Source organism: Alosa alosa, chromosome 15 (assembly GCF_017589495.1).
Source record: "Alosa alosa isolate M-15738 ecotype Scorff River chromosome 15, AALO_Geno_1.1, whole genome shotgun sequence".
Taxonomy (NCBI): Eukaryota; Metazoa; Chordata; class Actinopteri; order Clupeiformes; family Clupeidae; genus Alosa; species Alosa alosa.
Genome location: NC_063203.1, coordinates 1,157,094 through 1,172,242, shown reverse-complemented (window position 1 = coordinate 1,172,242; position 15,149 = coordinate 1,157,094). Strand labels below are relative to the sequence as shown.

At 39.1% G+C, this 15,149-nt stretch overlaps 1 protein-coding gene across 4 annotated transcripts in view; it reads right to left on the bottom strand.

Moving 5' to 3' along the window:
• supt5h (SPT5 homolog, DSIF elongation factor subunit) overlaps positions 1–15,149 on the bottom strand; it is a 59,934-nt gene that overhangs the window by 31,521 nt on the left and 13,264 nt on the right. For all 4 annotated transcript variants that reach the window (XM_048264629.1, XM_048264630.1, XM_048264631.1 and 1 more), the window contains 13 exons: positions 14,870–14,938; positions 14,215–14,280; positions 13,997–14,027; positions 13,841–13,909; positions 13,485–13,736; positions 10,949–11,038; positions 10,790–10,860; positions 5,681–5,786; positions 2,748–2,841; positions 2,193–2,329; positions 1,771–1,926; positions 1,517–1,663; positions 1,293–1,439 (listed from right to left, as the gene is read on the bottom strand). In XM_048264629.1, coding sequence (XP_048120586.1) covers positions 1,293–1,439; positions 1,517–1,663; positions 1,771–1,926; positions 2,193–2,329; positions 2,748–2,841; positions 5,681–5,786; positions 10,790–10,860; positions 10,949–11,038; positions 13,485–13,736; positions 13,841–13,909; positions 13,997–14,027; positions 14,215–14,280; positions 14,870–14,938 — 1,435 coding nt within the window. The remainder of the gene's footprint in view (positions 1–1,292; positions 1,440–1,516; positions 1,664–1,770; positions 1,927–2,192; positions 2,330–2,747; positions 2,842–5,680; positions 5,787–10,789; positions 10,861–10,948; positions 11,039–13,484; positions 13,737–13,840; positions 13,910–13,996; positions 14,028–14,214; positions 14,281–14,869; positions 14,939–15,149) is intronic.

Sequence of the window (15,149 nt, the reverse complement as noted above, 5' to 3'; positions counted from 1 at the left end):
GTCAAGCCTTAAGCCATACCCAAGTAGCCTTAATCGAGGTAATGTTTAATAATGCATGAATTATTTTAGTGGTGACAGGTTTCATGTCTCCCATGATATTCCAACTGATTAACAGTCAAGAATGTAATGCGATGTCTGTCACAGGGGTATGTTCTGCACTGAATTGTCCAATTGTCATTGCTCAATCAAATCTATTTCTATAAATATATTTAGTTTATTACATATGTATTAATATTGGATATGTACTGTATTATTCCTTAATATGTTTTCAACTTCAAGTTAATGGAAACACATTGTGAGTTTTACAAAATATGGTTTCTATTTAAATAAGTCTCCATTCCTGGGAAGATTGTTCTGAAGAACTTGTCAATTTGTCCCGTAGGAGTATGTTGTGTTCTTTATTAATAATGAATTCATATTGATGCAAATAACTTTCTTTCAAGACATATAATTGCTCCATATGCTTTTCTTCAAAAGATTTTGCTTGCTTCAGATACACCGTATATTTTTACTTCTTAAAACAGCCATATGGAATATGGATGTTCAATAATTTCATGATGTTAATTAAAATACACAAGCACAGTAAAGAGTAGTATTTTTTTTTTCTTTTGTAATGTTCCACGACTTAAACATTTATTTTTTGTCCTGCAGCCCTCCACCCCAATTCATTTGTGGCCCTTGACAGGGAAGAATTTGAACACCGCTGTCATAAACTATTGAGCTACCAGGAATCAGGGGTGTAACAATGCATCGATATGTTGCATTGATGGTTGCATCGATGTGCCCCCATAAAGCATCGATGCATGTTTATTTTTGGACCAACATTTTCGCCACATGACATTCTTTACACATGCTTCGACTTCTATCATCAATTGTCACCGTCGTGGAAATGCATGGATTCCAGTTGCTGCTACTGGAATGCATTTCCACAGAATTATTTTTGGCTGCGTCAGGCTTACATGTAATACCAAAATTACAAAACCCAGCCTTTGTTTATGAGCTGCCAAGTGCCAAGGTCTGGAAACATGTAATTTAGTGAGACAAGAATGAGCCATTCAGAACCCTTCATGACATGAGAAGCGTGTTGAACCACCTCAAATTTTCCTTATAAAACTGAAGCAATACTACAATGTCATACAAATCTGGCATAAAAAACATGATTTCTCTCTGGAATGAATAATTTATATTGCATATGAAATCACAATATATTGGTAAAAAAAAAAAAAAAAAACACACACATTTATATAACCTTCCCAAATTGTTCAGCCCTACTTACAGGACATGTTACATACCGAATGAGGTCCATCTATGACTTTCACAATGTCCTTCACATGGATGTTGTTCTGCTCAGAGTCCAAGGCCACAGCAAAGCGGTTATCCTTGCGTCGGTTCACTGCCTGATGGCGCACTGTCTGCACCTTACCATGCATGTTCAGCACCTAAAAGAAAACAGATGGGTGATAAGCACAGAACCTCTGATGAGACATGCACTCTGAACTCAAGAGTCTTTGTATACCTGGAAGGTCTCTCGCTCCAGCCTGACAATCACTCCCACAGTCTGGGGCTCCAGCTGCACCAGCTCTCCCCATTCATGCTGCCCCCCCGCATCCACACCAGAGGCCGTTTCTGAGCATAGCTGGAGATCTCGTGGCAAAACTTTCAACTGTAGATAGAAGAAAAATGGTTATGAAAAACAAGTGCCAAAGGGTTATGGTATCAACAGCCACAGAATTTCAACGTCCAGACAGCATCCTAGTAACAGTAGTTTACCTCATGCATGGTGAGGTCAGAGAAGAGGATGACAAAATTCTCTTCGACTCGCACAATGAGTCCCGTGTCACCTTCATAGCGCCCCGCAATCACCTTAACATGATCACCCATACGGAAGTATTTCCTCAACTCACGTGCAGGAAACTCCAGTGGGTCCTGTGCAGAAACAATCCCTATACAATAACAGCTGCAAGCAACACTGATTTTTTTTAGCAATACATGATGTAATTGTTATCATTATGACAACCCTGTATTGTTATCCTTTAAAACACCACCTCATATGGTTATTCTTCCTGTATAAAGCATCAGTATTCAGCATTATGTGCATCAGTGTTATCAATAAGTGGTTCGACTATAACGTGACATTTTTCTGCATTCCATGCAGGACATAAGAAGATAGATGCTGTGGGTAAATGTAGCACCTTGAGATCCTCATGTTTGGGCATGATTGTGATCTTGTTCCCATCCACACTGAGGATTTTTCCTTGGAGGTTGATCAGCTCACCCTCACACACCTCCACGTTGTCCCCAGCCTGTAGATTATGCTCCTTTTCCTTACCTGCAGAAAGAGAAAAAAACAAAAAACTCTGAATTTCCATGACCTATAATGAGAAGATTTCTGAGCAGCCGCATAGCGTTCAAGAATCTTTGACTCTTTTTAGAGCGGAATATGAATAAATGGGTATTGAAGAAACAAAGTTGGGCTAACCATCACCACTCAAACATTCAGTAAAGCTAATAACCAGATATACACCAATTCTGTGTGGAAATACATTTGTATTAATGTGTTTTGGCAAGTATATTCTAAACTGCTACAACAAAATTCCCTGATATTCCATGACTTTGCCCCAGATATGATAAAATCCCCTGACTTTCCATGTCTGGAATAGACTTAGCAAAATTCCATGATATTCCAGAAATTCCATGACCCGTGGGAACCCTGTACAGTAGAACAGTTATCAACTTGAAAACAGTACCTGTGGTTTCTGTGACGACCTCCAAATCAATGCCCTCAGGCTGATCCTCAAACTTTTCCAGTTCAGACAGTGTGGGCTTCACACCCTCAGTAATCTGATGGAAAGTGGCAGAACCAGGAAAAAGACATAGAATTCAGAATAGCATTACACTTGGGCACATTAGTTCGGTTTGAGAAGTGCTTTGGACATAGATATGGGTACACAGTTTTGTGGGGACATGCAGTTGTGGGGTCATGGTATACGTGCAGTTTAGTCAGTATATATATCTATGCAGTTTAGCGTCCCAAACCCCCAACGCAAGATTCTACATGCAGTTCAATGGGCTATACCATACCAATGATGCTCATTGAGCTCAATGCAAATCAAACCAGCTAATAGGCGAACTGAAATAAAACCATGCCAATCTCTAGGTATGGTAAAGGGTATGTGATGATGTGGGGCTATTTTAATTCCAAAGGCCAAGGGAACTTTATCAGGATGCATAGTATCCTGGATCCATGAAATAACTGGCCTTTAAAAATAAAAAAAACGCCTGCCTCTATGGAAATTTAACATAGGGGTACCAATACTTATGACCCCTGTATTTTAAGGAAGAACATTTATTTATTTAGGATACATTATTCATTCACAAAGAAATTGGGGTCCTTAAAGGTTGGATATTTCATCATTTTTGTACTTAAGGCATTAAGATCAATTTCCAAAAGATGATTTAGTCTTTTTAGTCAACTTTAGCAGAGGTGCCAATAATTCAGGAGGGTACTGTAGCTGTACAAAATATGACCGCTGCTCAGTCCTACCCATTCTCTCAAAAATAAATCATGCTCATCAATGTGTGTCCATCTCTTACTCCATGCCCTATTCTTGCAACTTTGGTGTATGTTTGTGTGCATGTGTGCGTTTACTTTTGATTATTTTGATGTGTGCTTCTCCGTGTGTGTGTGTGCTTGTGTTCGCTCGTGTGTGTGTGTGTGTGTGTGTGTGTGTGTGTGTGTGTGTGTGAGTGTGTGTGTGTGTGTGTGTGGGGGGTAATGGTGTGTGTGTGTGTGTGTGTGAGTGTGTGTGTGTGTATGTGTGGGGGTAATGGTGTGTGTGTGTGTGTGTGTGTGTGTGTGTGTGTGTGTATATGTATGTGTGTGTTCGCTTGTGAGTAGGGCTGGGATAAACGATTATTTTTTAATCGATTAATCTAACGATTCATTTTTTCAGTCCGATTCGATTTCGATTCGATTATCGATTATCTCCCCATTAATTCACTAATAGCAACTTATCCATGTTTATTTACATATCTGAATGAAAAAACATGAATTCTTTAACATTGCATTATATGTTTATTGCTCTTAAGATTCCAAAATAAAAGACTGAAGTGCAAGTAACTACAAGTGCACAGTAGGCCTAATGCATTCTTAGTCAGAGGTAGCATTCAATAAAGTTCAGTAGGCTAGTGTATGTCTAATTGAGTCATTTTAAGACGTTCGTGTGGGAATCCTTGCAATTAACATTAACACAGTTAAAAGGCTGCTGATGTGTGGATGCAATTCATAACGTAGTTAGTTCAAATAACAGTTTGTACTTCTCCTTTGGACAAGCACTTTTGAGTCTTGGAAAACACTTTTCCATTTCCATCAGGATTTTGCAAACAGAGTCAATAAAATGAGCTAAACTTGACATCCAAACAGTATTCTAACGTTAGCTTTGTGATAGGGATACTGCTTGATTGCATACTGTAACTTAACTTCGTTTAGTCTCCTCAATGTACTATGTTGTGATAAGCAGAGTTTACTTTAACTTTAATGCAGCGGTTTTGAACAAATTTGCGCAGCATGGTCACAATGCTAAGTGGATTTAATAGCAATTTAGCCCACTGTGTTCTATGCAGTGCTTCTATGTGGCAACAACAATCCTTCAACAATCGTGAATATTTTGTTAAATGCACATGCAGAGGAGGAGCAGCGGGCTCGTTACGAGAGTGAGCGGGCGGGGCGAGGAAAGGCTGTGTGAGTAAAAAGTGCAGCTCAATGAAATTATTTTATCTTATCTTTAATTTAAATAGCAGGCCTACAACATAGATCATCAATGTGTGGTGGCCGGTTTTGATTTCGTGGTGCCCAGCCACAGATTAGTCAACGTATGGAAAACACTGAAGGTGTAAAATTAAAAATATTTAGCAGCACACGTTATGCTTGACGATTCGACGCTCATATTTTGCGTCGACGTCATCGATTACATCGACGCGTTGTCCCAGCCCTACTTGTGAGTGTGTGTGGGGCGATAATGGTGTGTGTGTGTGTGTCTTTATGTGTATGGGTGTGTGTGTGTTTGTATGCGTGTGTATGTGTGTGTACATACCTGTGTGTATGGGGAAGAGGGTAGGGAGAGGTGTAAGAGGGAGAGGTGCAATTTGACACCATTTTGAACTGAAATATCAACAACCTTTAAACTCCATCTTCTTCAATCAGCATCAATATCAGAAGGCTAAACATGATTCCCTATTTCGCACATTGGCCGAGGGGACTGCCGAGGGGGCAGGCTATATATCATCATCAAGTAGGCCTATTAAATTATGTAGTCAAAGTCATAACTTTATGTTGGCCATCCTTATGAGTGGACAGAATGAAAACAATAAATCTTACTCAAAGCTGACATTGAGTAGTATTAAACTATACTTAATTTGTTGTGTCTTTTCTTTTAAATTGTATGTCTACTGCAATCATATGAGGAATTGTTTTTTTAATCGAATCTTGAGCCTAAAAATCAATAATGAATCAAATTGTGACATTTCTGTTATTCTCCTATTAAGCGTGTTGTTTGGGTGACATTGGGTGATTGGGGCATGACCTCCTCTTTTTGCAAGCAGCCTCAGGATAACTGACGCCCATGTTATTACACTATACAGTCTCAATGTTAGATATGTAGCAAATAGCATGGAGGCTTACCACAGCAGACATGGCAAACGTTTTGAAGAGGAAGCCTTTACGGCTGTAGCGGTTTCCTTCGAAAATCATGAACTCCACATCATGAGTCACTTCCCCTCCAAGAGACCTGCATAGTTCAATTACACAAGACAACATTAAGCCAAAGCAAGTACAAGCTTATTATCTTAAAGTTGATCTCCTCTATCTTGCTATACATCCAGGTCTCTAGCCCATCATCTCTGTCTTTAAAAAACTCTTGAAGACTCTAGTAGTAGTAGTAGTAGTTGCAGTAGTAGTAGTAGTAGTAGTACTAATAATTCCTAGATATTCCTAGATTTTGAGTGCCTTTTCATACTCTTAGAAAACAAGAAAAAAAGAGTTGAGGAAAGCCCAGGCAGAGCAGCATCTTCCCTTTCATTGGCTCATCACAGAAACACCAATAAGGTGGGGTTCATGCCAGATGATGATCCAGAGGGTGCTTGAACAAGAGAAGGCCCTATCACAGGTACTGAAAGCAAACAGGAAAACCAGACACCTGGTACCCACTTGGCAAGATACAGATGGATAAGGCCTCCTTGGTCGACCCACAGTCTAACGATACATATATAGCTGATGACCGCCAGGAGTTCAAGACCAGAGCGGTAGCAGAAATTCCGTCACAGTTGGCAAGACTGGCCCAGAAATATCTCTGTATCCCGGCCACAAGTGCTCCTTCAGGGCATTTAGCATTGGTGGCAACATTGTTACATGCCACCGGTCTCTGTTGAAGCCAGAAACTGTGGACAAGCTTGTGTTCCTGGCTAACAATCTGTAGGGCCTATCAAATGACAAATGGAGTGTCCAATTTTAAGATTTGTTGTTGTGTTGATTTTTTTAACTGAGAAGACACCAGTTTTTCTGTTCTTTGCATCTTTTGTGTCCTTTAAGACAATAACTAAAACTACATTTGGTACATCATTAAGAGAACAAAATGTTTAAAACCAAATGCATTACATTCGGCTGCAGGTAAGAAGCTTTGTTTGAAACATGTTTTTAATTAAAGTATCTCTGCATTACACAGAAGAATTTTCTTTGCCAAATACTGAAAGTATTTTCAGTACAGTGTCTGTTCCTTAACAAAAAAAGACACCAGTTTTTCTTGTTGTCTGCATCTTGGGTAGCATTTAAGAACAAAGGACTTAAAGTAACTAAGTGTAGTGCCTTTTAGAATGGTAGAATTGCACTAAAGGAAAGAAACCCAATACTTTAAGCTTTTTCTTTGTTAGTCTCTGCATCTAGTGTACTTGTTTTTTTTTTTATCTGCAACATCATGTTGTATAATTACAGTTTTGCACAATAAATGTTCTAAAAACTACATACAAATTTTCTTTATTTCTTTCAAAAAAAAAAAATACATTTAGCAGTTTGGCTTTCCTTAGGGTCTATGTAACCTGTTCTGAAATGGTTCTATTATCGTGATGTATATCGCTATCACAATTTCCAATACATATATGGTGGAGAAAAAAAAGCTTCACATCACATGTACAGTGGAAAATGCACATATTAATAATGAAGTTCAGACACTACATTAACATTACAGATTTTCTTGACAGTGGTGTTTTACATTCTGATGGCAGATGGAATAAAAGACCTGCGAAAGCGTTCCTTCTTACATGATTTACATTTTATATTTACATTTAGTCATTAATCTGAAACTTTTATCCAAAGTGACAATTTTTCTGCCAATTCATTTAATCTCGACTGAAACAATGTGGGTGTTAGATAGGGTTGGGTATCGTTTGGGTTTTATCTGATACCGGTGCTAAGTCGATACTTCTAAAATGGTGCCGGTGCCGAAGCGGTCCCTGAACCGGTACTTTGTTTTTAAAATGTTTTAAATTAAAATGGTCTAAAGCATGAATTGCTTTTTTTTTATTGATAAGACAAATTTGAACATGAAATTGAACTGTTATATTCAATTTACTATCAATATATCTCATTGCTCCTACGAATAATACATTTAAATGTTAAAACAGCTTGCCATGCATGCACACACAATGGTAAGCTCTGCTTTCAAGTTTACCCGTGTAGGCGGTTTTATACATAAGGTATGTTAAAACCGCTTGCCATAGAACTGCCAGGTCATGGACAACGGCATTTGCAAGCAAGCTAATCTAACAGGGACTCTACTTTCCAATTAATTCAGTGTGTTCCCAAATGCTTCAAGAAATTTCATGTCATAACCCATAACAAAATAGTTTTGAACATGTTAGGCTACTTGTCGGTGTTTAAGTGTTTAGATTCCCAACGCTAGGCATTTTAACAGCAACTATGGCTAGGCGCTAACACCAGTCAGCTGAGTTTAATTAGCGGTAACATATGGAGATGGTTTCGTAGCCTCTTTGACAGCTCAGTGACATCAGGTATGTAACCTACATATTTATGTTTTTGCCAGCTAACTTTTAACATTATCTTCATATTCATTGTGATGCTATATGGGCCTCATGCACATGAAAGATTAAGATCATGCCATTATGTTGTTTAGAACACGCGTGAAATAAAGTTTTCACCTTACAACTTTGCTGATGACATTTAAAATATATGGCAGTTAGCGCATTAGCAAGGATATTGTGTAACATATAGGCTACTGTTGATGTTGTTTTATAGCCTTTTGCTTGTGTGTAATTAAGGCCCACTGCTAGATTGACAGGAGCTCGCGATATCGCTTTAAAGTAAGCTACTTGGGCTCACGCAAGCTGTCAAACATTGTCCACTCGCCTATGTGGTGCACCCCTCTGGTTCATCCAGTGTTTATGTTAGCTAACTGTATCTGGATGTGATCTGGATGTGTTGCTATCAGAGCAAGACCTTAGAGATGGTGCATGACATGCAGTGATGCCTCGTATTTAAAAAAAAAAAAAAAAAAAGCTATTTAAGCACCGAAATGAGGCACCATGTTGTTATCCATCCATGTTGTTATTCGATGCAGTTACTACCGTTTGGGTCGGCACCGGTGCCATATTAGAACTGTGTTTCGGTGCCCAACCCTAGTTAGACATTACAAAATGTTGATTAAATGTTGATAATGACAACCCTAGACCAAACACTAAGCTGAAAATAAATTGACACATTACTAAAGTGCCCACTCGTTGTACCATAAGGCCTTTTTACACAGAGATCACCCTAAATTTGCGGGAAGAGGGGACGTCTTTTTGCCGTCTTTTTGTGTCTGAAAGCGAGGTGAAAATTTGCCGGCCTGCTGATCTGTTCACATGATGCGGCATTTTGGGGAGCCAGGAGGCAGGATCAGCTATAGTAAATTAAATTGTGACGTGCAACAGGGGGCGTGTAGAGTGATAGTCGTAGGCCTTATGTGCGTGGGCCTTTAGATACAGCAGGTGTGTGAACAGATTTTAAAGAGAAGAGTTGCCCCTTGCCTTGGCCATACAATGTACTGTGCGTACAATTTATTCATGAAATCGTTCAATATTACAACAATAAAAATAGCTTGTGTACTGTCTTAATTGAAACATGCTTCGCGCACAAATGATAGCCTAGGGCAAAGAGAATGGACATCTCAACATAAGGATACATTAGAAGATGATGATTGGTGTAAACTTTGTCACACGACGTGATAAGCAGTTCTTTAAAAACGCAACGTTCCATTCAGTCATAAATCATTCAAGAGTAGGCCTAGTGCTCGTCATGAAAAGAAAACAGCAGCTTAATATTTTTCAGGTGTTTAACAGTAGGCCTAGGCGCACTGTTAGCAGTTATGCCGAAGGCAGTGAGATTATTAGGCATTGCATCCTGTCACTCAACATCGCAGTTCGGGTTGATAAGATTCAGTTAATGCGAGTATGGATCGTAGGCAAAGCAAATCCTAATTGTTAGGTTACCATAGCTGTCTTTTCTCTAGGCCTGGGCCTATCGGAAATCGCAACATAAACACATTGGTTTCTTTTTTCTTTTCTTTCTTGTTCGCGTGTTGAGTAGTGAAGCGATAATGCATTTAAAGCAGTACATCATGTGAGCCAGAGCCGATATGGCCAGAACTGCTGCTCTGTAAAGGTATTTCTGTCACACCCAAATTTGCTAAACTACTTGCGAAGTAGCCTATTCATCACAGACATCACATGTATCACACGAAAGAGCTTTTTCTCAGCCTTTAAACGATGTTAGTGGTTAGTTGTTGTGGTAAACGGTTCGCGAGAAAAGTAACTTTAATTTAATCATATTTTTTTGCGCCGGTCTCCCTACCCATTCATCTTGGTGGAATACTTCACGAACTTTACCTCAACACAAACAAACCATATGACAAACCATACATCAGAATAAACAGCAGACCTTACCGAACATAAAAGTGTAAAGCACTCCCCTGCACAGTTAGCCATTCCAGAGTAATCCGGTTTTAAATTTGCAGCAATGTCTTTATGCATGTCTCCAACTTGGCGGTTCCTAATGTGTTTCAATTGTTCAATAAGTCTACATGATTTTATAACAGGCCAAATACAAAATAAATGTTACCAATATCGCCTAGATAAGCATTACAATCAGAGGATATACATCTAGGGCAGACAGACGCTCATGAGTTCATGCTTTGTTTTATCGCTGGATTTTAAGAAGCCTATTATGGCAACTGATTGCATTCCAAGCTACAGTCAACTCTAGGAGGCATTGAATGACTGGAGACTTTGTGAATTTATAGATTGACATAATGTGCCGTCTCTGCGATTGCTGCTTTTGATCAGTTAGATTTATTTGCAATCTCCTGTGGTGGGCTGGACATAGCATTGAAATGCCCGCCCAGATTCCCCTTTCCACCTTGACCCATTCACACTGGTGGCGGAACGAAAAAACTTGGCAAAATGTCTAGGGGGCTTGGTAGTAAATTTGGCGAGACACTTTGTCCCGCTGTTCCGCCTCGGTCTATGTGAAAGGGACAGTCGTTCCGCGATTCTGGTACATAAAATCGCGGCGATTTTGCCAGTGTGAAAGGGCCTATAGAGTACATTTTGTACAGGATGCATGCAAGATTACCTTTAATCTCAACCATCATCAGTTTAAACTCAAACTGCTGTCTTAACAGTTTTACAACAGTAGTGAAAAGAAACTTCTTGGACAATCAAAAAGACACAAGGAGTATCATACCTAATCTTTTCAGCATCAAACAACCTCTGAGGGGGCCTCTTAGACTTCTTCCTTTTGGCGAACCAATCTTTCTGTGAAGGGAAGACAAACTTAGAGTAGAACAAATGCAGAGTGTACACATCCATCAACTCAACCTACTACATAAGCTTAAAGCCTCACCATGCTCATGCGAGCTTTAATACGGTCCAGATCTATTCGTGGGATCAGCTTCAGTGATATGGTGTTCTGACTAGGTTCAACATAGTCAACCTAAGACAAAAAAGAAATGAAAAGAATAATTAAAAATCTGCCTTTAACACCATTGATCCACTCATCCTCTTCTCAAGGTTACAAGCCATGAACATCAACTCAGCTCTGTGTCACTGGATACTGGACTTCCTGAGGAATAAAATTCAATCAGTCAAGGTTAACAATACAACAATCAAGCATCATTTCATCTTCAATCACCATCTGGTATGAGAGCTCTGACAGTCGCACCAAGAGGAAATTAGAGAGAGTTGTCAACAAAGCCACCAAAATCACTGGTTGTGACCTTCCATCAGTCCACTCTCTGTATGCTGAACGCAGCTTGAACCGAGCAACCAAGATCATCAGGGACGCCTCACATCCGAGCCATGACCTCTTCCTGCCCTCTTGAAGACGCTATAGATCTCTGAAGACAGGAACGACGCGCTTCAACAACAGCTTCTACCCTTCAGCAATTAGACTCCTGAACTCCTGAAGATTTGCAACTCTACTTATTTATTTATAGTTATTGAATTTATCCCCTCCCGCTATTAACCTGAGAACAAGCAAGGATGACTTCTTTATTGTACTGTTGTGCTATTTATTGCACGACCATGCAATGCAGATAACAACATCAACGTGTCAACCATGTTATTTAGCATAGCAACCACCATATATACCCTAGCAACACCCTAGTAACCATCCTAATTAACCTAGAAGTTTGCCTATAAAAAAAAGCTACCATCTTTGCCCAAATAAGGAGATCTGGTATCTTGATATTGTTTTCTATGGGAAAATAACATGGGGATTTTGAATTATCGGACCTGTTAAACTCTCACAGGGATAAAGAAATCGGAAATGTAAACGTTTTGCTCTACACAGTTTTGTCCTCAGACTTTGAGTGGATTCTGTGATCTTCAGTACGTGAAGACGGCACACTTTTGTCTTTGCCACCCCAGAGCTAACTTACAATACAACTTGCCATAGGTAGTTAGCTTCAATTAACACCCGTATCTCCTTATATGGGCAAAGATGGCAGCTTTGGTTCCTTTTTGTAGGCGAACTTCAGAGGTCTATAATGTAACCCTAGCAACCACCATAACTACTCTAGCAACCACATTATTTTGCATAGCAACCACCATATGTACCCTAGAAACACCCTAGCAACCAACACCTAAGCAACCAGCATGATTACCATAGCAACCAGCATGGCAACCGCTTTATTTATGTGTTTTATTTATTGAATGTTGAGATTATGCAGATAACTTTTGATCCTTGTGCCTGATTTTCAAAAATGAGGTACTGTTGCGATCCTTTTGGGGAACTGCACCTGATCAAGCCCACTCTTGCAGTTCCTCGGAGATGCAATTCTAGTTGTTATTACTAACTTGGCATTTAAGAAGAAATGAAACAGTTAATGGCTGTTACAACATCTTGCCAAAGGATTGCAGCTGAAAATTAGCCGGCTGGCTAGCACTGACGCATTCACTGAAATGTTGATAATGCGTCCTTATAAATAAATACATGAAATGAAACCCAATTATTTTCAACTTTGTAAGTGTATAGAAAGGGTATAAAAAAGGACTGTTTATGCTTGACCCAAGGCTTTCTTCTATGCCTTTTCCTTGAAAATGCATATTCCGGTCTTACTCTGGACAAACAGAGTGTATATTTTGTTCAGTAAAAATGTCAACTATACAAATGTTCTTTAACCTGTAAGAATTCCATTTATATAGCCTGTGTATGTTTGAGACATGTTAGATGATTTGGATAGCTAATTCCAATATCGACCACTGCCATGTTTACGTTAACTTGGAATGCAGTCCAAAGTGGCAAGAAAAATATTCAATCAAAAGAATGACGTTAACTAGAGTGCATCTTCGAGAAAATGTCAAATGTGGCAGAAGCTGGCAAGTGAATAATTGTTAATACTGGTGTCAGTCAGAGTGTCAGTCACTCTTGTTGTGGAGCAAATTAAACCGATGTGGTTATGGAGTTTTTGCTTTTCCTGTCAGTATGTATGTAAGTGTAGACTAGATAGGAAACGGATATAGAAAAGTTCATTTTGTTTTTTGATTTTTAGTTTTATATTAAAAAATGAACAAATGACACACGGATTTTGAATGCTTAGCTGGAATGATGTTTTCCTACCATCGTCCTATCTTTAACAAAGGCCTACCTGCAGGCATGTAATGGGGCTATGGGTTTTCTAGAGGGATAGGCATGTTATGAATGGGCACTGAAAATAACTGCAATACTTCCAGTGTCAAAACTTCAGTTTTGGAGGAATTATTTGCAGTTCTTATGCAGGAAATGCAATATTTTGGACATGAAAAAAAAGCATTGCACTACATAGTACTATACAGAAATGCAATATTTTGGAACATGAAAATATTATTGTACTGCAATGTACTTTGAAAAAAAAAAGTATAACTGCAGTTATTTTTTTTGTAAGGGACTTGATACTTACTTGAGCAATGTCGTCTTTATAGAGACCCCTCTTCAGGCGGACCCAGGATTTGGCCTTAAGATTAGTCACCTCTTTCACTACCTTCAGCACATCAGTCATTTCTTTGATGGGGACCATCTGCTGGTTCCAGAAGCCCATGCGCAAGTTTCCGACTCCCTCTATAGCAGCCTTTACATGGGTCTGCTTATAAGACTCCACATAAATGTAGCCTTTCACATGCTCAGGAGCAACTACTGACTTGATTTGGAGGGGCTGCGTAGATGAGACAAATACCTCAGTCAATAGTACAAAGGAAAGACACCCATGAGTCAGTACTAGGGTAAGATTGTCGATCATTGGCCCTGCAACACACTCACCGTGTCAGTAAACTGATAAGCAATGAACTTCCTCATCAGAGCAATGGCAGTGGCCCTCTCCTCCCCAATCTGATATGGGATAGAATTTAACATTTACATTTTACATCAAATTAAACTGCTTATATCTGGAAATTTGATAACAGACTGAGCCCATACCTTACATTTGACGGTCCATAAATTAGGATCTCTTTAAAAAAAAAAAAAAGAGGGAGAAAAAAAGTCATCACATATTCCATTGCCATTTAGTGATCTGGCACACACAGTTCATACTACACATGAATATCTTCACAAACACAGCCCTCTAAATAAACATCAAATGACAATTATCTGACAGTGAATCAAGTCAAAACAGCTGTGGCACTGTCTCTACATACTTGACACCAGGAAGAAGCTGTTGCTGGGTGATGTCATCAGACAGATCCTCTGAACCTCCATAAAAACTAGAAAGAAATTATGAACACATATTGCTTTAGTACACTCATCAGCAGGTCAAGGGCAGCACAGATATTTTCATTATTTGGAAAAGATATATGCAGTGTTTCCCATACATTGACTTATTTATGGCGGCCCACCACAATATCAACATTGACCACCACACAATGATTTTTCCAGGTTGTACTAAATTGTACTTAAATCTGGTTAGCATCATAACCACGCTGCGCTATTTTTTTAAAAACTGTTGCATCCAAGTTAATTCTGCAAACCTACCACCACAAATAGAATTTGATTCCAGGAAGCATAATCCACAAATACCTCACAGTTCCAAAATTCAAATCAAGTCAACTTACTTCTATCATTTCACTCATTTAGGAGCAATATTAGATGGAAAAGAAATTCTTCAAACCTAACTGAAACTAGGCCATAATGAAATTCCCAGAATATCTGCCAGATGTCACCGAGACTTGTACTGTGTGAGGATTGTGCTCCCCACAACAGGTAGCATCTTTCTCAGTCTATTTGGACACAACAGCACAAGTAATGAGGTAAGATGTAATAGGCCACAACCTGATGAGATATTTTCATACTCACTGTTCTCCTCCTGAAGACTTGGCATATTTTCTCATGTAGTACTCTCCTAAGGCCTCTTCTCTTGAGTCTCTGGAGAAAAAAAAACCCAGTTATATTACACAGTGAGCAACACAGGGCATATCCTTCAGACATGGAATATAAAATGCATTCCTCAAAGCCTGTCGAGGAACAGTCACCAAATTACATCAAGAGGCAACATCACACGGCATATTTCTCTGATTTGATTAACAGTAATAAAAAGAATCCAAGGTTTTTGTTTGAAACCGTTAACAAACTCACT